The sequence below is a fragment of the Neolamprologus brichardi genome, chromosome 13 (assembly GCF_056152115.1).
Source record: "Neolamprologus brichardi isolate AB-2024 chromosome 13, ASM5615211v1, whole genome shotgun sequence".
NCBI lineage: Eukaryota > Metazoa > Chordata > Actinopteri > Cichliformes > Cichlidae > Neolamprologus > Neolamprologus brichardi.
The window spans coordinates 7186960-7211021 of NC_142116.1; the positions used below are offsets into that span (position 1 = coordinate 7186960).

A 24062-nucleotide genomic window follows, 5' to 3' on the forward strand; every position below is an offset into this window, starting at 1 on the left:
TGTTGAGTGCGTTGTAGCCTCAGAGCCCTCTTGTCACTGTCAATTTTCGACGATATCTCTATTTTGAGAGGAGAAAAAAAAATGAAGTTGACTATTCCATTCAGGACAGTCCACTGCCACAAAAGGCGCGGGAACCTTATCCTGAATCCAAAGTGATCTTTCACTTTTTATAGACGAAAGAAAATTAACAAGAAGTTAATATAAACCCGTAAACATAAGTTTAAAAGAAAGTTTATATATACGTATATAACGTTTAAATACAGATTCACAAATGTAATTTTTAGCTGTGTCAAAATGCACAAAAAGTCTTCGGGGCACTTTTGCGCGTCGAATCGGTGTCGTGGTTGCGCATGGCACTGTCGTGTAGTTTGGGTGAGTGTGTAACACCTCTGCCTTCTTTCTCCCTTTAGGTGCACGAGCTGTGTGATAATTTCTGTCACCGGTACATCAGCTGCTTGAAAGGCAAGATGCCCATCGACTTGGTCATAGACGACAGGGAGGGCGGTTCCAAATCAGACAGCGAGGAAATCACGAGATCGGTGGCCCTTGATCAGGTACATCTCTCCATCTGCGCGTGTGTGTGCGTGTGCGCGCGCGTTCTCCCTGCTGGCCATTTAGCTATTCTGGGTCACTACTGTGCTGCGCTGCTATTTGCATATGATTAAAGACGGTTTCCATTCCATCCTTCGGAATGAAAAAAGAAAAGAAAAATCGGAATAATGTTGCTATTATTGGCCCATTAAGACTTGAACCCGAAACCGACCTGGGAAGATTAGCTTGAAAAAGCATCGCCATAAACTTGACCTGTTCCATGTCGATTTTAATTTAGTTCCTCTCTCCATTTCTCCCGCTCTTCTCTCTTTCTCTTTTTGAACCTAAAGCCTTATCAGCTCCTCTCTGTTTTGTAGCCCAGAAGAGAGCAGCAGCAGCATGGGCTGCACACTGTGGTTTAGATGCCTTGGTTTCTCCACTGTAGCTAGAGTTCACGGTTCATTTCGCGTCTTGTCAGTATTTTTCCTTAGACATGAGTGCACACTGCTTATCGAGACCCCTCCTCTCCCCCGCTTTTGTTTCGCTCAGAGCGCACAGATTCAGCGCCAATAAGACGGTTTATTTTCGAAAGCTATAGAAGCAGGGGGCATTAAAGGTAGATTAAGAAGTGTTTCCTTTTGTGCAGATATCAGAGATAACCACAGCCTTCATTATGTGCTTCACTGACTGTTTGCACTCCGGGGACATTGTAGTGTGCGCACAGGCATGACCCTAATGGTCCTTACACTGCCGTTAAATAATGATAACAGCAACCGATCATTATAACTATGCAAATCTGGACTTGCGGCCATTAATAGCTCACGCCCTGTATGCAGGAAAGCGGGCTGCATGCACGTTTCGTTAAGTTATACCAGAGTTTTAAGAAATTACTTCGGAGTGTGGCGGCAATAACCTATAGACAGCGCGGGGGAGGGGGAATCAAGTGTCCAAATTAAAGGGATTAGTTGGATAGTCCGACATAAAAAGTAATGAAGCGATTAGGCTAAATAATTTAAATCCGCGGACTTCCATATGGTTGAGTGGCTGGTCTGAGAAGAGAGAGAGACAGCCAGCGGCTTTTATGTTCTGTGCTGAATGGGAGGACTGGGAGCCGATTGGGGCCCAACTGGGAAGAGCCTCACTCTGCTGCGCATGCACTCCTCCATCCCTGGCCCTTATGTCTGATTATGGAAATGAGAAAGATCACCCAGAAGATAATACTTCATTTAATCCAGGAACAGAATTAAATAACACAGACACCACTTGTGCTTTTAAGTGTCTCTTTAAACAGCCTGTTGTATTCTCTCAGGGATTCAGTTGTCAAATTTTTTATAGATAGGTCAGAACATGGAATGAAGCCTTATGGTATATAGATATTGAAATAGTGTGTTAAAACCCTTGGGATTCTAGGTATATGAAGAAAATGATGTTGTGCTTGCGGCACTGATGCAGATCTTTAATTGACTGTAAGATGAAGACGTGGCCTATTTTAATATAATGACGGTTGCCTACATATAGCCAATTCAGGCCAAAACCCATACAAGCTTATGTTTACACTGACAGAATCTTAAAAAATGACCTACAGGCACAGTTTGTATTAAAACACAGAGCAAACTTTTTTGACAGATTTGTAATACTGAGGGATGGGCTGATGTTCTGGTAGGATGGCCTAATGTGGAGACTGTCCACAAGAGCAGCCTGTGTGTAAATGAGCATATCCAAACAGGCAGAGGGTGCATGCCTCTCACCGCTGAATACTTACATTGTCAATCCAATGGCACTGCACTTCATGACTTACTTGTGGCAGAATATATATATATATTTTAAATTTTTATGGGCTATTTTTGTGTGGCATCTTATCTGCAGTTGTTAGGTGGTGACATCCTTAACGGATTTGCATTGTGTGTGCATTATCTCTTTCCATATGTATTTTTAATATATGCCCTCGGGCATAAAGTTGAAGTGGACTGGAAAAAAATGCTGAGAATTTGCACAAAAGAACAATGTTAACAAGATGGAGAAAGCAGGCTCATTTATTCATAAACCAATTTATTCCAGTGAGGCGACTGTAGCAGAGGAAAAAAAATGTCAGAGGAAAAAACTACTTTGAATTTATTAAACTCAACAATTCAACAACGCTGACTTTCTTGCTGCATTATGTACCCTTGCGTCATAACAGTGATTTTTCTGAATATTCTTTACATGTCTTTACATTTTTTTTTCCTTTTTTTGTTTTCCGGCCTGCCTATGTGAGGAAATATGAAAGGACACTGAGCGCCTCTTTCAAAAGAAAGCAGAGCATAGCTGAGAGGTGAAAAAGTCAGAGGCTCTGCACTGGCTTGTGAATGCAGCCCAGCCAGTTTGGGCATACCCTCCTATGTTTGTGTGTGTCTTTCGGTGTGGGTGTGTGCGCGCGCACAAGCTCTGTGCATGCATCTGTCTGCAAGTGTATGCATATATGTGTGTGTGTATTTGTGCGTGTGCTGGTGTGTGTGTTCAGACTGGCTTGATAAATGCAGCACCCCCCTCAGGTGCTATGTGAGTGGAGTGACTGGTTAGCACCAGTTGGACTTTCTTAACTCTTTCCTTGCCGGTCTCTGGAGATGTTTCCACCACATTCACGTTGATTTCCTCCCTTTGAGCTGCATGTTTTTGCCCCATTAGATCTACTTTGAGCTAATCAGTATGCAGACATAAAAAACACAAGAAGTTAATTTCGCGAAGGCCTATAACGTGACCGCGAATATTGCCGCGTCTGTCTCAATCTTCTTCTTGCTGTGAAAATATGGCAAGAGTTACTCTGCTGATTGTGTCCCTATTTGCCCGGCGCACACGTTCACCTCAGTCTAAAGAAGTGGGGAGGTATTTCCACGCTGCTGTACGTCATTTACACATTTGCCTTTAATTGCACAGAGCGCATGGGGAGGGGTGTAGCAATTTGCTAATGAACTCTGAGGGCCCAGGCTTTCTGCTGTAGAGGACAACAGTACTAATAGTGATGAGGACTCACTACAAATCTCAAGAGATCCTCTACTTGATTGAGCTATGCAGGCTGAAGTGGGACTGGAAATAATTGAAATTTCCTTTTAAAAATATTTACTGCCTGACTTTTTCTTTGATTGTGAATGCTGAGTCTTTTCCTGAGAAGTTGAAATAATGTGAAAACAAGGTGAAATTGGCTGCAATCTGAAATAACATCTATAGTATACATTAGGGACCCGTTGCTGTTGTGCTTCTAACCTGCACAATCTTTTCTAAACAAACCCGGCTTGTTTGAGCTTTGTGTTGTGGTCACTGTGTAAGAATTTGCTCCTGATAGCGCTATCGCGGTATCTTTTTCCCAACAATTGGCACTGTTATGCCATACAAGTACGGGTTTCCAGGTCAGTGAGACCCAGCAGTGTTGGTTTAGGTAACTCTGGCGGTCAAAGAGTGACCCCTGCTCCCTCCCCACTCCTAGCTCAATGGAAACCATGACTGCCAGGGTCAGCCACTATTTTCCTAATCAGTACACCGCTATCGCTAATCTATCCGCTTCTCGTTGAAGTATGGATCGAGTTTCACCCGACTTAACAGGCGCACACACTCGCTCTGTTTTTTTTTTCATCCCCCTCTCTCTCCTACAGTGGCACACTGCTGTTCTTAATACAAACTTTTGAATCATTGTAGTGATTGTTGGTAATAGCAGCTTTTGTAGTTGAATAGAAGAGAGGTTTGACCCCCACTCACCCCTTCTCTCCTCTACTCCCCCTTTGCCTAAACTCCCCCTTTTCTTCCATTCGGTAGTGAATGCAGGGCGGCTGTTGGGGATTCAACAAGTGATACAAAGAGGTGACCACGTGACTTGTGTGTTTCTTAGCCTCTTTATAATTGTGGTGGAATAGCAAGTAGGGGTGATTATGATTGAGCAACTCTAGACTGAAGTAACTTCAAAGAACTAGAATGTCAGGAGCCTCTCTCGTGCCTTCATAATTTTCTTTTCACACATCTAAAGTGCGTATGTTTTGTTTTTTTATTTTGGTGTTATGGCCTTTTTTTGTTAAAGTTGATTTATGAGTTGTTTTTAAAACTAGTGCTTAGTGCTTAGTGCGGCCTCACTGTGTCACAGACACACTATGATAGTCAGAATTTCCCAGTTACAAATAAAGTTTTTGGTTTGTGTCTGCTGTTACTTATGATGGGCGGCCATGTCTGTCCCTGAGGCCTGCTGTGGTTTCTTTGGCTAAGTAAACAATAACCTGGCTTAACACATGTGTACTTAGCTAATGGAAAGTTCCTCTCCCCCTTAACCCCCTGCAAGCCTCTGACAATGGCCACCATCACAAACAACCCGTCTCCAAGGAATCCACCGAGAACATCCCAGCGCAGTGGCTCCAAGTCAGGCTAGGCTAACGAAGAAACCACAGCAAAACGTGTCGTCAACTAATAATGCCCACCTTTCCATTGCTTTGTTTGGGGTTCGATGGCGTGGAGAGGGGAAAGCACTTGAGCTAATGTTTTTGTTTGGATTTCAGCTCATAGAGGGTAACCAGGGAGTCTATAGTAAGAGCTGCAGTAGAAGAGGCCACAGAGGAAGGGAAATCAGTTTGTCAGTTTCCACGAGTGTCATCTAAATGGACTTTGAAAGCTCTAGTAATTATCTTAAACATGTAATTATCTTTGGTTGTCTCTATGAGGTTAACCCACCGGTTTTAAAAAGCCGTTTGAAGAGTACCTGACGGCTATTGAGTGTAGCATACTTTACTTACTCAAGAGACCAAATCCAGTTTTCTCCCTCACCCCCTTTAGCAATTATAAGGTTATTTCTTCTTTCTTTGTCTATTGTGAAGAGTTAGGGAGGAAGGGGGAGTGTTGAACAGAATGGGAGGGAGTGAGGGGTCTTTTCTCTCTACACCCCCCCCCCCCCCCTTTTTTTTTTTCCACACGCATACCATTATCAGCCCCTCTTTTCATTTTGGAAGCAGTAATATTGCAACAAGGGGAGGAGAGGGGTGGAGAGAGCACAGAAAACCGAAGTAGTCGGGCAAGCACTTGCCTGGCAGGTTATCAGAGAGGCAGATCCTGCTTTATCTAGTTACAGTGAAAAGCAAAGTAAACAAGAGTTTACAATAGCTGGCCTTTCAGCCCCTTTCACTTACAGCTTTCCCACCAGCATTCAGCTGAGTGGCAGAATGTGTCTGGAGTTATTGCATGCCATCTTGCTGCTGCAACACATGGCATTCTCGCCGGTTTCAACTTGAGAAAGCAGTGCTGTTGCAAAGGTCAAAAATGGTGTTAAAGAAAACTACCACAGAGAGTAGATGCACCAAAGAATTCTGGGGGATGGAGTAGCTCAACTGTCATCTTTGATTCAGATGTACCACCAGTGAAGAGTGTATGTGTGGGGGGTTATTTGGATATTTATGTCTGTGCCTGTAAGTATGCACATATGATTATTTCCGCACGCTCACTGGCACAGAGTGAAAAGTAAATATCCATATCATCACAAAAGATATTTCAGAGTGAAGAAAGGGAGAAGCGTAGGCAGGGGGGGCAAAGCACAACAACCTTAACCATTTTCTTTATTATTGCAAATGAATTGGCAAGGCAACATTTCTTGCATGAGTGCTTGTATGATATGGGGCCTGGCACAGCCAGAAAGGGAAGCCCCTCTTGCATCTAAGACGCGGCACAATGAGAATGCATTGGATTGGAATGCCTCACCGATCATAGTGGAATCAGAATTTCCAGCAAGGAAAATCTTTTCATGGCGAATTAGGGTGGTGTAGGGAAAAAAAATGGTAATGAAAAAAAAAAGGTATGCATGGCTCAAAAACAGGGTTCCCACAGCTTGGCGGCACCGATTTAAGAACTTTACCTAAAGATAGGCAGAATAGAATGTGGAAAATTGAATTTACTAAACAATTAAGCATTGAATTAATGTGCATCCTGCACAGGAGATGGCGGGTAAAGGGAAGAGTTAAAGAGAGGGGAACGGAGAGGTGGTGAGAGACTATGGCGGCTCATTAAGGGACAGAATAAATCAAGCGTGCTGCTATGTGTGCAGAAGGACAAGTTTCTCCTTCTTTCCACTACCTCAAGCTTTCTATTTATGCATCTATTCATCTTGGAAATTTACATACCCCATATTTTGAAGGTGAAGATCTTTATTGTGTGCCGTAGTCTTGCTGGCACAGGGTGTGCATTGTTTTGTTTCCCTGTGTCTTGCGGTCAAGGTGTGTGCTTTTGTTAAATAGAGGCCGTGGGTATGGCAGCAATGCGATGTGTTTGTATAAGGTAAATGAAAAGCGTGTTTGTGAGTGTGTGTGTGCACACAAACCAAGTGATCAAAAATTTTTTACTTGTGACTGGGTGTGTGTGCAAATGCACTGCATGACCTGTGCGCACTGCTACGAGTGTTTGTCGGTTGTGTGTTTTCAGCCGTGTGTGCAATAATTGTGTGTTGGATCAGTGCTAGGCCCTTTCCATCCAAGCGCGGCCTGCGATTATAAATAAACTCCTCATCCCCGCGGAGATGCCACCAGGTCCTGTCTCAGCCCCGCCCCGTTTCCCGTGGGGCCTCAGTGGCCACCTCCCAGCAGGCAAAGCGCTCTTTTGTTCAATTACAGCTAATGCAGTAGTTTGCCATTTCCCCCTCCACTTTCTAATTATATTTTCAAATGGAATTTGTTATAGAATTAAAACAAAAAGAACATTGGGGGGGGGGGGGGGGGGGGGGGGGGGGGGGGGAGAATATCTTTTTTGCAAGCTGAGGCTCTTGGGTTTTTAATGCTTGCTGTTCGACATCCCTGGGGTACTGTACTATTCTTTTTCATTGCGCTCTGAATAAACAAGTTCTGCTCATATTTTAAATGCTTCACTTTTGAAAAACACGGCAAAAGCCAGAGTTAACTTTTTGCTCGCTGAGCATGTGGTCTGGATTACCTCACTTCTGATGTTCTCTGGAGTTAACTTGGTCATGCACGGGTGTTTCATTTTTCAATGTTCTACGGTCAGCAAAAAAGAATTTGTAAGAGGTGGAGAAGGGATCTTTTCGGTATCTTATCCCTGTTAAAATCAGCGTTTATCTAACCAGTCGCCATCCTAGTCATGCCTTTGTGCAGTGACTCCCCTCTTTCTTGCAAAGCCTCAAAGCCTAATTTGGAAAACAACAATTATATTGTCCATGTAAGCACTGGAATATAATTTCATAGCCCAGGAACATCAAAAGAGCTCTAACAGACCCCAAATGTGTTGAATTTGCTGACTTTTCTTTTCTTTTCTGTTATTCTATTCCTTCTATATTTTGTTTAAAACAAACCTGAGTCATGAATTAGTGTCTGCCTTTTTATAATGCTAAACTCAACTTGAAACCCTCTTGCTGCGGCAGAGCCAATTGTAGTGTCCCAATTGAAACCAGTTGTTCCCCAGTGTGCTCCTCTCGTCTCCTTCCTTGTTTCCTCCGTGTGGGTTTCTATCAGTCATTTCGTCGCAAAGCCCTAAAAGCGTGATGCAAACACCACATTGCCCCTTGATATCTCCTTCATTTGATTTCACCGAGCAAAGATAGGCTCACGCGGGCGGTAGAGGAGGCTCGATAAGTGTTTGTCTGCGTGTGTTTTGTTTGTTGCGTTGTTTTTTTGTGATAGCAAACTGTGTGTGATAACACATTAGATTCCATTTCCTTCTATTCTGAAGTCTCTTTCTCTCCTGTCTTCAGCGCTAATGTTGCTTTTCAGAGGCACTCAGAGATAAGAAGTAACATCTGGTTTAGTTTCAATAGTACGCAGCAGCTTTGTATGGGGCAGGGTGAGATTTCTATGTGTTTTCTTTGCAGGCTGTACGCACAGTGTATGTCTGTTTGTAAGCATCGAACCTGTATATATGGGAGAAAACTTGACTCCTCTATTTTTTTTGTCTGCCTGCATCTGTGGACACTATTTTGTGTGTCCATACGTGTGTGTGTGTGTCTTCGGTTTTTACTCCTTTCTGGGCCATTAGCTCTCTACCATCCAGTGTGCAGCTGACACTCATCTGGCCTAACACACACACACAAATAACTATATATAAATAAAAGCCTGTCTCCTGAGTCTCTCTGTCTAGTCAGCTGCTTGTGTTTTGATGACACAAACTAGTAAGAGTAAAATGAATCTTAGTCTGCTGTCAGTCACGTTTATCTATTAAAAAAAAACCCTTATAGAAAAAGGAATGCGTTTTTATACTTTTGCGTTGCTTAGACTTTTTCATTTCTTTAAAATCAGCCTTAGTTTAGTTTGTCATGCAATACTTTTGGGGTTTTTTTGCTCAACTGTGGGAAAACTTATTTGATTATGTCCCAGTCTTGGCTCTGCTGCCTCAGATGAAGTTTAATTCAACATTAGTGGGACTGGTCATCCATTTTTCCCCCCCTTTCCCTTTTGGACAAAAGAGAGGAATTATACTTATGTAGCAATACTTAGAGTTATTTACCTCGCGCTCTCTCTCTCCCTCCTTCTCCACTCTGCTCGGATGACATCACTCCCTGGCGCTTGCTGAAGCCTATCTTAGGTTGTAGCTGTTTTGTATTTTCATCTGCTAGTGGTTTGAGCCAAATGGAGGCAGCCGCAGATTGCATGCCTCAGAAAGCTGGGAACTAATACAACATGTTCACTTTCTATTTGTCTGAGCTTTTCTCTTTATCAAGCCCCAATAATCCTTATTCCATAAGACTGTTGCAGGGCCTCACACACACTGGATGACTGGGCTGAGAGTTGGCAGAGATTGATTTCATTTGAGTTTGACTGGCTCTCTTGGACGAAATGGACATTACATCTAGACCAGAGCTTTCAAAAGATGATAATGAAATTTGGTTAAAAATCACAATAATACGTAAAAGTTGAGTATTTGATTAGCTGATTAACCTTTCGATTTTGTCTCTTTTTCTCAGACGTCCTGGAACAGAGATCACGATGACACGGCGTCCACGCGCTCTGGAGGCACGCCGGGACCATCCAGCGGGGGACACACATCGCACAGTGGTGACAACAGCAGCGAACAAGGTAAGAGATCATGTGACAGAGGACGGGGGCACCGTTTATGTGTTGACAAAGATGCAGAGTATATTATACGACATCCGTCAGAGAAAACTTTATTATGTGTGAGGACGAAGTGAGAGAGGCTGATTCAGAGTATTTGGAAAGGGGATTGGCTTTTGCAACAGAACTCACAGAGAGGTCAGAGGTCACGGTCAAGTAAGTGAAAGCTCCTCTGGGATCTAGTAGGGACTTTTCATTTTGCATAGGAATACATAAACAGTGTAGACATATTTTGGTAGATAGTCTTTACCTGAGTGCAGCAACTTTTTTGTTTTTGTTTTACGCTCCTCTCTTTGGGAATTTATGCACTTGAAAGTGTTTAGAGAGTGTAAAATCCCCCACATTAATAACTTGTTAAAATAACTTATGCTGTGAAGCTTGAGACCTTTATTAGAGGTTACTTACATTTACAACAGTCTTTGCATTCATGCGCTTCTATTCTGAACTAATCTGGAAGAATATCGCATGTAAAACATGCAGTCTGATCATAATTTAATCCTATTTTTTTTTATTGTTATTGTGCATACACTTCCAATACATACTCTCCCTTCCACTGGACAAATCTGCCAGAGTTGGATATCTACATGCAATCAGAAAATATGTGTGTGCCTCTGAGTGTGTTAAAGAGGCTGTGAGAGAGAGGCAGCAGTGGGAAAATGGTGGCGGTGGGAAGGCGCTGCAAACAAACTGTAGTCAAAAAAGCAACTTCATATATTATTGAAGGCGATGTCAGGGCGAGCAGTTTGCAGGATTGCCAGTGCCAGGAGGCAGAGCCTGGGTGGGAGCAGAGAGCGCCGCCATGCCTTCCACTCCAACGAGCAGCCATTTATATAGTCAACACACACACACACACACATACTCTGTCTCTTTGTCTCAGTCTGTCTCACACTTGGTCGTGCTGTCTCTCCTTTTTTTAAATTTTTTTTTATTTCGCACACATTTTCTGTCTTGTATATGTATGCGCTTGACTCTCCCTCTTCAGTAATGCTCAGGCCTGAGAGGTCAGACACGAGTTGAGACAAAATTGAAATAATATGGAGGAGGAGACCAAACTGATAAAATAAGAGTGAAATTACAGTAAAACGGGGGAAGACAAAGAGATATTGTGGAAATGTGTCTGCACTCCTCTGCCTGTGATGAGTAATGGTCTGGGGCAACCAGGCGAGATCTGATTGGTCGCTCTAATGAGTGTGCTCTGTGCAGAGTTTGGGCTCCTGCTTCTGTGACCTTTGCCCTCTATTGACCAAACTGACACTTCATTTTTCACATCTTTCCAATTATAGACCCGCTCCTTATGTCTGCCCACCTCCTCCGACTCGCTCGCATCACCCTCTATCTCTTCATATCTCTGTTTCTCCAACTCCTTTTCCAGGCTGTTGCAGATTTTTGTTTGTTATTAAAGTAATTACAGAGTATAATGCAGGGTGTTTTGTGTGTGTGAGAATGTGTATGTGCTTCAGCAAAATGAATGATGTGCTTTGATTCGTCCAAGTGTTGCAAGATGGCAGCTAAACATCATGCATGTATATGTGTATGAGGCCGTCAAGCATGGTTGCTAGCGTTTTATTTATTCTGTTTAACCAGGAGGTGAAATAAGACACATCAAACTGTATAAAACTCCATCAAGGTTTGGTGGAGAGGCTCTTGGAAAAAGTGGAGGCTGTTACAGCATGTGATTCTAGTTTTAGCCCATTGGCATTTCAAAAATGGAAACTTCTTCCCTCAGACAAAAACTCCAGAGGTTGATGGTGCAAAGTGCTATTATGATATATCGTTTTTAAAGCAGAGTGATGTCGCACATCCATGTGAATAAATACATATAAAATTGCACAGTAGTTAAGTATGACTGTGCCAGCCTTTTTAATGTGTTTAGTTGTTGTTGTTGTTTTTTCCTTGTTACAACTTGTCAGTCTTGTTTTTGCTTGTTTGAAGTGAAAGCACTCCTATATGTCCTTTCAGGAATACTTATAATCGATTGTTTGAGATTTGAGGCACAATCAAGTTCTACTGTTTAGTCGGAGAACTCGTAGAGACGATAACATGTCCGCATTCGTTTGGACATGTTGTGCATTTTTACTTAATTTGTATTTTTTATCCAGGTAACGTTTAACCAGCTCTAATAATGTCTTTTCAAAGCTGACAACTCTCCTGCTATGTGCCCGTATATGTAAGTCCACATGTATGTAGCACACACACAGTGGTGAGCATTAGAATGCAGTGACAACAGTAAATACTGGAGGACATCTTGGACCAGTTTCAGGTTTATATGGGTTAGGAGCTATCAGTGCCACGTCATATTGGCTCTGGCAAATTCTGTGTCAGTCACTTGGTAATCCCAGTAAGCTGGTTATTTATCTGTTTGGCACTTTACTCACTCTCTCTCCCCAACAGCTTCACCCCCCCCCCCCCCCCCTCTCTTTCATCTCAACATCCTCCCTCTCTTCTCCAGTTTTCCCTTGTCTCCCACCTACTCTCCTGTCTCTCTTTCATTTTACTGTCAGTCGGTTTCTCTCTCCCTCCTTGTGTATCCTTGTGTTTTTCTCTCTCTCCTCCCTCTTTTTTCTTCCTTGCCTCCCACTCGCTCTAAAACACCACCTTTGTTTATCCTTCTTCTTTCCCCGTTCTCTCACCTCTCTTTGTTCCTTTTGCGCTCTAATTCTTCCCCATCATTCCCTCTTACATTTTTCACAGCCCTGTTTTCCCTCTGTGTTGTACATTTTGCCATGCTTTTTGCTTATCTTTTCTTCCGTTGCTATTTCTTTCTCCGCGAATAATACAATTTTTCAGATTTTTACACACCTTTATTCAATCTGCCCCATTTCTCAATTTTCACTTTATTTCCTCTTCCCTTTGCACCTTTCTTTAACCTTTTTTTCTTCCTTTTCTCTTTGATCACTTCTTTGTTTCTCTGTTATTTCTGATCCCTTTCCTTTACCTTTTCCTCCTTTCTACCTTTTACAGATTGCTTTCTCACTGACCTTTCTCTCTCATGTCTCTTTCTTCCCCACTGCCTGTAGAGCTGCACAGCTAATGGCCATCTTTCTCTTCTTTGCTCATTCCCTCCATTTTCATTTCATCTATCCTTCAACTCACCTCCTCTACTCCAGTTCTTTCAAGTACATCAATCCATGTCCTCACACTTTCTATACCTCCTTTAGCACTCAATCTTTGTATAATTCCTTGTATCTGGTCTTCTTATCGTCTACCCCACGTTCATCTCTTCTTAATCCTCCACCTATAGTGGAGCAAAAGAGCGACGCTGTCTGTTTGAGGGCCTTTAACTAGTGAACTCTCTCTCTTTTTTTTCTGAGGCTATTCCTGTGACAAACACATGCTTCACTCTTTCCTCTTTTCTTAAGGGTTCACTGGCCACTGGTATAAAAATTTCTCTCTATCCGGAAGTGTACTCGTGTTCCCAGATTCAGCAGTGTAAGACTCACGAGAAGGGATTTGCATTATATAAAGTTGGTGTTCACCATGTGAATCTTGTTGAATTCATTTGTGGGAAAAATATTTTTCACAAAGCAAATTAAATGATAATTATATAATGTACTTTTAATAATAAGCTAGTTAATAATAACTCTTAAACCAGCAGATGTTTTGCAGTGCTCTCAGTCCCACGGTGACAATGTGAAAAAAACAACCCTTTTTTATTTTTGCGTGTGGTGACAATGCTCACATGCTGCGTTCTTAGTTATGGTGTTTGTGCTTTGACCACAATGCCGATGGTATTTTTTAGCACTAAATTCCATTGGCAGTTTAAAAAAAAAAAATGGAGGGAGGATCACATTTGCTTCACATATGTCATTAAAATCAGTCCTGGGTGTCTCCTTTCTCCCTAAAGAGCAGACAAAGAAGAAAGCTTCTTATTTTTCTCCTCCCTTTCTCTGGGATGTCTTTGTAAACATCCAGCAAGCATCGACAAGTAGAGTCGGAGAGCGACCCTGTAGTTAATTAGTCCCGCTCTATTAGCCCAGCTGTTTGCTCGCTAGTTCCTACCAACAGGCTCCTTTGTTTAATACCCAGAAGCCCTCTGGAGAAGCTTTTCTGCAGCCTTGGATCTTGCTTTTCTGTGAAAAGTATAATGCTCGAAGGGCAGAGGAAAACCTAGCAGATCATATATGCCTGCGATGGAGGGGTGTCCCTCATGGACATGAGCGGGCCTTCTCATTTTCTCCCAGTATAAAATACTCCTCTTTGCCTGTGTGAATTTGTGAGGACACCCCTTGGCTTCTCCGAGGGTCTGGCGTGCAAAGGAAACAGAATAACATTCAGGCACTGAATTGGGCAGCTGCAGCGATGTGGTATGTGAGTTCAGCAGAGGAGCGGAGCAAAGTGTTTGCTCTGTTTTTGAAAGCTACAGGGTTTCCTTCTCTGCTTGTCAGAAACATCCAGGGAGTGAGGCGATGACTGGTGATATTAGATATGTATCACCAATTACCCAGACCGTTTGTAAAGAGTACAGTGTGCCGCGCCAAGACAAATAGCTCCCTGTAAGGCTATGTGTTGGTGTCTGCTTGCATTTTATGTGTCTGAGTAGTGGTCTGAGATTTAGGCATGTTGTGTGATGCCTAGCTCTTTTTTTTAAAATTGGCTTGTATATTTGGAATAATTTAATTTATGCTCATATTATTCTGTGTAACTAACCGAAAGTCTGTAAAACCAAGTCTAAAATGTTTTCATAGTCCGATAAACCAGTTCATCTATTTGCACACGCTGATGTTTAAACTAATGTTTCTAGTTTTCACTTTAAAATTCCTGTATGTTTATTATACATTATGATTAGATAGATGTCATCTTTGTGAAGACTGCGAGTACTGACGAAGGCAACGTTTGCCCTTTCCCAGCTGGGATTAGCCTGGTGAAGGATGTGGCATTTGGCCTACCACTTCTTGAGGATGTGGCTCTAAAAAAATTTGGATAGTCAACTTTGCTGGTTTGATATGTATTTGAATGAATAGATCATCCTTGCATTCGCTGTTAATCACTGCGTATAACCTCCAGTGGCCGCAAATTCCCATTGATCTATGTGGAATATTCCTGTTGTTGTGATTCATTCATTTATCCATTTATTCACCCTCCAATCTCTGTGCCCTCCAACAAGGTCAGGCCACACAGGAGCTGCTGCTTTCTGTTGTCTCATTGGGCAGTCTTCAGTCCTGGGGTGGGCAAACAGGGACATAGACAGAGGTGCCAGGCAATCAGCAGCCTGCTCTCCTCGTCCAATCATTCAGCTTCACGTGGTGCCCTCAGAGTCACTGATTAATTGGTCCGATTGTCCAGTAGACTGGAAGAGAGAACTCTGTGTGTCTGTGTGAAATAATCCCCTCCCCGACTTTCTTTTCTCTTCCAGGAGTTCATAAATGCACTTTTCTTTTCAATTTTTTGTTGCAATAATGAGCTAAAGACTAATAACTGAGGGAATCAGATGCACTTTAATAAATAAGTCCCGGAAGGCAATTACAGTGTATTTACAACACAGGCCCACAGTGAAAACTTTAATAGTCAGTGATTTTATTCATTCATGCAAAATTTGTAGATTCTTCATAACCAAGTATTAAAGAACTTATAGACATACCTTAAAAAAACTGTATTTCATTTTGTGAATGCATATATTGTCTAGACATTGTCTAGACGTTATCGAGGAAGATCCTAGGTCCGGTAATTGTCTTACTGGTGTCCAGCTTTACCGGTAATCTGTTTAAATGTGAGGCTCTGTGGGCAGATAAAAGGTTTGTGGCTCCCTTGATTAGACTGTAGTCCGTATTACTGGAGGTGTGTAAGTACAGTAGCTGGCAGACACAAACAGGATTCAGTCTTTGATATCTTCAGAGCGTGAACACAGGGAAAAGAGGAGAAGATGAAAGTGGAAGAAAAAGGACAGCGAGGAACAGAAACGGAGCAAAACGAGAGAGTGCGATGAGGAGGAAGGGAGAGATTCTCAGGGTGAATGCTGGGAAACCATCTCGATGCTTTGTTGTGTGAAAAAGAGGGGCAGAACAGTTACCCCTGATTAGTGTGTTAAATGATGCAGAGTGCTGTTTGGGAGTCTATTGAGGAAAATATGCCACTGCTAGCAAATAAAATCTTCAGTCAGTCCAGAGGTGAAAAAGTTTTGGCCGTGCCACCTTAAGCTTGTCTTTGTCCCTTAGGGGGTTAATGGAAAGTGTGCAAGCATGTGCTAACGCGTCAAAAAGAGTTTCATATCTACAGGGCCACATGAGCTTAAAGTTTCTGTTTAATAAAATGAATGCATGGGAGACTTATATAAAGGGTAATTGCATCACAGAACACCTCGGGGAAACATCCTTCAACAACTGAGTGTTGCTGGTTGCTATGTTTATTCAGTCTAAACTGGATTACTGCATTATAAACATTATTATCTGTGGTTACCTGGGAAAAGAGATGTTTGGCCTCTTGGTGTTCAATCACAACCTTCCTCTCTCAGATTCACAGAGATCTTTACAGCCTCGCTATATCTCAGTGGCTGATGCGTCGGCCAACATGTTATGACTCGCCTTGCAGAAAATGATAGCCCTTGATGGCTTTTTATTGCCTCATAGGCAATAAGAAAACTCAGAGTGGCCGGAGTTTTCCCCCCCTCAAAAAGAGGAAATTGTATCAGGTTCCCACAGTGAGAGGCCAGTTTGCTTTTAGGATTAGGGCTGGTGTCACACAGCCGCTGAGTTTGTGAGGAAGCAAGGGTCTGAGGTATAGGTAAACAAAGTCGTCTCCTCCCCTCTGCATCGTTTCACACGTGAAATGATCATCTACTTTGTCAGTCAGCTTCGCTATCTTTGTTTTATTGGCACAAATGTGTGTCGTGTGTAATAAAGTAATAGTTATAAAACCTTTTCTGATAAGATGTCAGAACCTTTTTGACTCCTTGACTCTGGGAATTGTGTGCTGTGTGTTGCTGAGTGTTGGTTTCATATTTGTACATACTGATTTTTTTTCTACCACTGCTTCTGTCTTATTTAATGGAGACTTAACTTAAAGAAACAGAAGAGAAGAAACATTTCTCTTTGTCTGAATCTCAGCCTGTCTGTTGGTTACATATGACCATGTTTGCATGACCAAAGAAATGCAAAGTCTAGAGACCATCGCAATATGTCTTTCACAATTTACATGAACTACATATTCATAAGTGCACTTGCATGCACACCAACCAGCTTCTCTTTCCCTTCACTCCATTGGCTGTTATGTGCCTTCACTCAGTCTTTGTGCTAGTTCATGTGTTCTGCTTAAGTCTTTAAAATGACATGAGACAAAAAGTGCTCACTTAATGCGTTGCTTTTATTTATTTTAAAGTTGCCTGTGTTGCATTTTATCTCTCTCATTTCACAGACAAATGCACTTAGGTCAGATCATGTAGTTTGCTGTCGTTTCAAGAGAGAAAAGGGTTCTACTTCATTTGTTCCACAGAGGGAGTGCAAGCGGGAGGGAAATGTATCTTTAGCTCCCATGTTATAATTGTGGCACACTAATGATGTAGACACATTCTCACTGTCTGTTTACAGGAAAGGCTCTTCTTTAATTTGTGACTGGCGTGAATGCCAAATGCTTATATCTAATTACTGGTATTTGCTAAAAGATACTATTTACTCACCCCTCTTTGCCTTGTATGTGTCTCTTGTGTGTCAGGGTGGGAAGATTATGATAAGAAAAGTTAAATATATAAAAGAGGAAGACTGTGGAATATTTTTCTGTGGGTAGGAAATTAAATTCATATAAGAGAGATTTTTCACACATGCCTCAAGTTTTCAGACTTAAATCGTTTTGAATCAGCACCCATAAATCCAAGATTTTGTTTGAAAAGTGTCAATTGAGAACTCCTTTTGGGTTTATTTTTTGCAAAGCACCATAATTTGCACAATTGTAGTATCACTGTTCCTTAAAGATGCCACTTTGGTTAAATTGATATCTTTCTTTCTTTTCTCTCGCTATCTGTCTATATATAGAAAATGTGTATATATATCCCCTTTCATGTTTGATTTGCAAACCTAAACCGGTGGAAATGTGGCAATGCACTTGTCATGCAAATGAATGGGGAAAAAGTTAAAGCACGCTCATGCACGCGTGTCTGTGTGTTTCTGTTCATGTGTAGGGGAAACGAGTGAGGGGTTACGTTGTGCATTCCTTACAGTTTTCTGTTTTCAGTTCAGATCAAAATTGCATTAAATCATACAGAGACCCACAAACGCAGCAGATTCAAGGCCAAATGCACACCAACAAGCTCTTAGGAGCAAGAGCATGCCTCGGTTCTTAATCGTGGTTCACAGAGAGTCTGACAGTAAAATCACAGCAACTCATCGCTTATGTGTCACAACACATTATATCTGGCCCAGAAAACGACCTTAAACTCTCTCTGCTTCAGTCTTCCTCTCCCTGCTAACTCTTTCTCCCTCCTCTTCCTACTCCTCCCACACCTCCTCTTCACTTGAAAAAGAGCTGAGCTCAGGGCCCAGGAGGCCTCTGATCAGATGGATGTTAACTTTTCAGGGAAAACCCTGATAGCAGACTGGAAGACCACAGAATTTAGTCCTCTCTGCCAGTAGACGCCAGGAGTCAATGGCCAACTGAGTTTTTGTGAGCATTTTATTTTTGTAAGTATTGGAGGAAAAGCTACAAGTAACATCTCCCTTTTATTATTATTATTTTTCTATGTCAGAGACGTAGTTTGAGCATTCACTTGGGCAGAATTATAGAAAGGGAGAGAAGGAAAAAAGCAAGGAGAGGCAACGCAAAGCAAAAGGTTATTAACACTTTGTTCAAAGGAGAATCATTGTTTAACTCCTTGGCACACACAAAAACCACAGTAATGGGCAACACTCACATGAACAGAGCACATTATTTATTTAAGCTTTTGATAAAGAGATTAGCCCCATCATCCTATGCTCTTAAGCTAGCCAAGGGGTCCATGTTCAGGAAATCCTGTCTTTCCTGACACACAGGCTTACGGGGGAATCTTGATCAAGTAACGTTTATATGATAACAATGCATTTCATGTGGGTATGTTTAGTATGATTTAGTCTTTGAATTTGGAGTGATTAGTCGAAATAGTATTAGGAGCTAAAAGGGAGTGGCGAAAGACAGGCAGAGAGGGGAACAGGAGGTTGGCTAGAGAGCGAAAAAGAAGGCAGAGGATGCGAAGTACTTGTGCCAACTGAGCATTTTGTTTTCCTTTATTATTAGCCCCATCACAGTGGTTAGAGTCCAGCTTAAAGCTACAAACAGTGAAGTGCTAATTTTAGCCTCCAAAGAGGATAAGGATAACTAGCTTGCTGCCAGTATGCCATATGTTCCCCTGGCGAATACATTGTGTCAGGAATATTTTCACCCCACACCCACACACCATTTCCCTAAAACACATTTCTAAACAAACACACGTGCATATTCGATGTCTCAGCATTTATGAAGTTTGGAGCTTCGCTTTTAAAAGACTTAACAAACGATCAAAACACTTTAACATAGACAAGTTGTTTTAATTACAGTTGATATCTTTGTAAGAATAGAAATATATGACAAACTGTAATGTTCATAAGGGAAACGGTTATTTTGGCATCAGTCAGCTTTCTTTCACCCCCCCATTAGCATAGCTTCCTGCTGCAAGGTAACATGTGGCCTCCACTGTAATCTTCTGCAACTTGGCTTATATACTCACTTGCCAATATGAGGCCTGTAGAAGAATAAAAATGAGCCTCTCTCCATCAACACACATGCATATGTTCACATGTAAATGCAACTCTCTATTATTCCCTCGCTCTCTGCCTCAAATTGAAATAATTCAATTTATGGACAGTTCCAGACCTCCCTGGCTAAGACCATTATGCATGAAGCTCACCCCCCCTCCCCTTTTCTAACAAAAGAAGGGGAGAATTTACCAGCCGGCTCTCCCAACAACACCCACACAAAGCCAATTTCATGCCAGGGAAACACCAGTGAAGCGCCATTTGTGGTCACAACCTGCTTCCCCGTGGAGGTTCTTTATTATTAGATATAGGTCGATGCTACTTTAATTTCTGTTGAGGCTCATTTTGTAACCTTCATATGACACATGCAATGCTTCTATCAAACCTGTATCCACACAAACATTCATTCATTTGAAAGTGGAAAAGTGACTAAAATCACCATATTGTATGGTCACAGATTTGATTACTGCAGCGATAATTGTGTTTAAGAGCATAAAGGTGTGAAATACCATGGCTGAGGTGGCACGCTGTGAGTCCAGGTAATCTGGCATGTGGGAAGCTGGAAGTATAGAACGAGAGAGCTAGGCCAAAGCTTGACCCAAGGCTGACCTAGACCAAACATGCTGCCCCCAGAGACCTCCTCCCCTTGGTCCCTTTGACATGTATACCTGCTATAGGGATTTGAGTGAGAGATAAAGACCTCAGCAAGTTTAGAGACAGAGGGAGGAAAGAGAAGTCTAGATAACAAATACTTGTAGAGCAGCACAAGAGCAGCAGGGTGGGCTGAAGGGAAACTTGGGGGTTTACTTAGTGTGTTTGCAAAGCAACACAAAGCATCCCACTTGTGGTACACACACTTGTGAACACATACATTTAGACGTAACCCAATCGTCCCTTCCTACTCCAAACTGGTGAAACTCAAAGAGATGAGCAGGAGTTGGGGCAAAGATTCTTAGTAGTGATAACCTTTAGAGCAAAAGCATGAATGGCGGTGTTAAACACACAAACTGCCAATATATTGTACACATTACCTCCCAAGGGCTCTCCCAGGTCTTTGTTCCTCTGAGATACTCTTAAGCAACAAAGAGGTCATACTTTTACAGGAAGTCACCCCCAGAGAGAGCTGCCTCTTTCAGGAAATGACTTGGTGGGACTGTGCGGCGAGAGTGCCAGCATCCACGGGGGGCATATCACTCCTGTCCACATGGGCCCATGCTCCACAGGAAGTAGGCTGCTGTAAACCCACTCACTTCCTCTTCCTCTGTCCCTGTCCCAGAAGTCTTATCAGGGCTGTGTATGGGTCGGCTGATAGGACTACAAATCCCCCACATCCCCATAGCACCACATCCTTTCCCTATCAAGGACATGACAAGAAGTAGGAAGTGAGGATGTAACATTCCTTTATAGAGAGAATCTGCAATGCATACTTTTTTAAAATTTATTATTATTATTTTTTTATGTAGGAGTGATTAAGAGGGCATCCTATCATCAAAAAATTCATACACTCAATCTCTCCTACTCCTTTTGCCCTGTTTACTCATAAAAAATAAGCTAAAATCCTAAATAGATCCTAAATAATTTAAATAGAGTAGGTTGTAGCTCAGATAATAAGTTATCCTGTTTTCAAAACCACCCCTTCAGTAACCTGAGCTTGTGGGCGAAGAGCATATTATACTCCCTCATAATACTGAAACCGTCTGTTATTCCCCAAAAAAAAAAAAAACCCTCCCTGGAAGCTAATGCGCTATTATTAGCACTTACCACCGCGGGGTTAGCGTGCCTGTATTATCTAACTACATGCAGTTTGGCTGGTGCTGATAGGTTAGCATGAGTGGGAAAATCCATGTGTATTAAAAGCGTTTATCAGAGGCTGTGTCATTCAGATAGTTACCATGTGGAAAAATGCAGACGCAAACAAGTGCTAAACACGGAAGTCTGAATAAATAAACGGAGAAGCTTCAGTTTGGTTAGTAGAACTGTACCCTGATCATAAAGACAAGATTAAAGACAGAACACGCTACTTGTTGGTGCTGAAATGATATATTTCCTGACTGATGACTTGAAGTTAAACAAGTTAGCCCTGCAGTAAGATATAATTTTGCAAAATGTAGCTTTTTTATAAAATATAATTTGAAAGGATGTATTTTCTGGAAAGTCATGTTGGCTAAAAATTACACCTTGATACTACAGCTTAGTAGAGAGCTCTTGAAAGAAAGATGCAGTTACTGTCACTTTGAGTTTATTGAAAGTATATTTTGATGGTTTAATAGCAGACTTTAGTGAGTACAGGTTTTCTCCTGCTAAATATATATACATTTACTGAGTTTAAGTCCACAACAAAGTCCAATGGGATGTTTTTCCTTGAGATTAGCTAAAGGTTCCTTCTCTTTGTCCCGCACATACATTGAAGGACTTTTGAACGCCCTTCAGCACATCAGCTGACTTTTGGAAAGGACTGCCGTGCCATTGTGCTGTTAAGTGCTCTTCGCTTTTGTTATAGTCCTTGTCCTCTCTACAATCCCTTCCCCCCTTCCCCTCCTCTCTCATAGTCCATTTGACTCTCCCCTTTTCTCTCTAGCTGTTCACTGTGAGCTGAGTTTGACTGAAGCTCGGTGAGTCGAAGGTGTCAAAAGCCACGTGAGAGGCAGTGAAACAATTGGAAGCGAGTGTTAAGAGTGAGAAAGAAGCAAAAGAGGCAAAATTTCAGGAATGTTACCCTTTTGTGTGTTTGTGTGTGGGTTTTTGAGGACTTCTCTTCCCCGACTTGAATGCGGACCCCCCTTACAAGTGCCCCCATTTGAACCGAGTCTGGCCTTCTATCTCTAGGTTAGGGGGAAAAAAGAGAAAACTTCAGCACAAAGGCAAGAAGGGGAAAAATCAATAGTTACACAGCAAAAGTGCTCGACATGAAAGGGTGAATTCATCGCCCTACACTTTCATTTTAGCTTGTACCGTCTGTCTCTTTCTCACTCATTCTTTCTTCCTCAACTGATCTGGAAGTGGGAATAAAAAGCAGTCGGTGTGTGCGTATACGTGTGTTCCTGTGCGTGGAGGCATACTGCAGTTTAATGTCGTGTCGCTGCCCTGTGCTTGAGGCAGTTTCCAGCGTGTCGGGCAGCCTGTGGTGATGACCCTTTATGGGAAAATGGCACAGAGAGAGCAGTCACATTTACACTGACATTTTTGCCATCACCTATGGCTATGTCAACAGGCCTGATCCCTCCTTCCCCCCCAATAGCCAACAGTGGGTGGGTCTCAGCCATAACACACAGAAGCACAGGAACACTTTCACAGAGAGTATGACCATTAACAAAGGTCTAATATTCAGTATATTAGAAAAGGTTTGTCATTTGGCCTATAAAACAACATAAAACTACAAGAAATACCCAACACAGTTGCCTAATTTGAAATCCACATTGTTTTTGTGCACCGACCAAACCTTGTCGGTCTGTTTAACTTTACATTTTCAATTCCATCAGTAGACATGGTAACATGAAACACGTGAGAAGGCGAGCATGAATGGAAACTTACATTCCGTATGATTACTAATAATGCAACACTCCAGTAAAAAGCCACATGAACCTCCACAGACTTGAGGTTTAAACCGTTTTAATTAACTGATTACTCTGATAACTGCTCTGTGCTGCTTTATCCGTTGTTGTTAAACACATTCCCTGTCTCTGACTTACTGATACCCTCCTCATTGGATCACCGCAGTCGAAATAATTGCAGCAAACTTGGCTCGGAATCTCACAACAATAAGTCTCTAGTGTGTTTTAATTACAAATCACCCTTGTAAATGAATCACTAGTTACTGTCATTATTGAATCTGTCAGTGCTGATCCACAAAACTGTCATCATTCAAAGTAACTGGCTTTGTTATTGCAAAGCACTCATTATTTACTGTAATTACTTCAATGGAAATGTCTTTAATTGCAGGAAGCAATTACTTAGGCCCCCCTCCCGTTTATTTACCTGGAAAGCCTGATTTTTGCCTGAAGTTTGTAATAATGGCAACTTCTTTTGTCTGCCTAATCTAATAAGGCCTTATATTAAGCTGGTGAATGTTCTGTACAGATTAATACACGCTTCAGAGTGCTATGATCGAGATTCAATTACTGGACTTTAAAGCAAAGACCCCAAAACAGTAGTCTCTCTGGCGAAAGCAGAAGGGAAGTCTAGACTAGCCATATTGTTTTGTCGACAGCGCATGTCATTATCCGCAGAATAGTCATGGGGATTTCTCTCCGTCTCTCCTCCTCCTCGGGAATAAAAGGGAGGCGAAGCAGCATTGGTCACAGAGAGTGTTTTGTACTGAAGTGTGTGTGTGTGTGTGTGTGTGTGTTAGTTTAGAATACTTCAGTGGTCATTATTGGAAAGATGCCTCATGATAGATCATAGGAAATGGGTGCATGTGAGTATGTTCAAGTATGTGTGCGGTAAAGGGAGAGATGCTTTTGAAAATGTGCCCCTAATTGCGTCGCAAGGAATTCCTGCATGTTCAGAATATCTGGAGGTGGGAGGGGCCCTTCAGAGCCATGCAAAGGGAACCCCCCACTGCCTGCAAGCCCCCCTGTACTCCCCCTTCCTCACGTCTAGAGCTTATGAATGGCCTGAATACAATAAACGCTGCTTTTTTTTTTCTCTTTCTCCCTCCCTCTTGCAAGCCCTTCTTTACCCCTCTGAGGATTTCTGGGAATGTAACGTATGTGTATTTGTGTGAGTGTCTTGTGTGTGAGTGCTAGAGAGAAAACGAGTGAGGGCACTATTGTGAATGTACATCAAG

General features: G+C 42.2%; 1 protein-coding gene across 2 annotated transcripts in view; it reads left to right on the forward strand.

The window, feature by feature from the left end:
- meis1b (Meis homeobox 1 b) overlaps nucleotides 1-24062 on the forward strand; it is a 77164-nt gene that overhangs the window by 5585 nt on the left and 47517 nt on the right. For both annotated transcript variants that reach the window (XM_087850055.1, XM_087850054.1), the window contains exons 6-7: nucleotides 411-554; nucleotides 9437-9548. In XM_087850055.1, the coding sequence (XP_087706181.1) occupies nucleotides 411-554; nucleotides 9437-9548 (256 nt within the window). The remainder of the gene's footprint in view (nucleotides 1-410; nucleotides 555-9436; nucleotides 9549-24062) is intronic.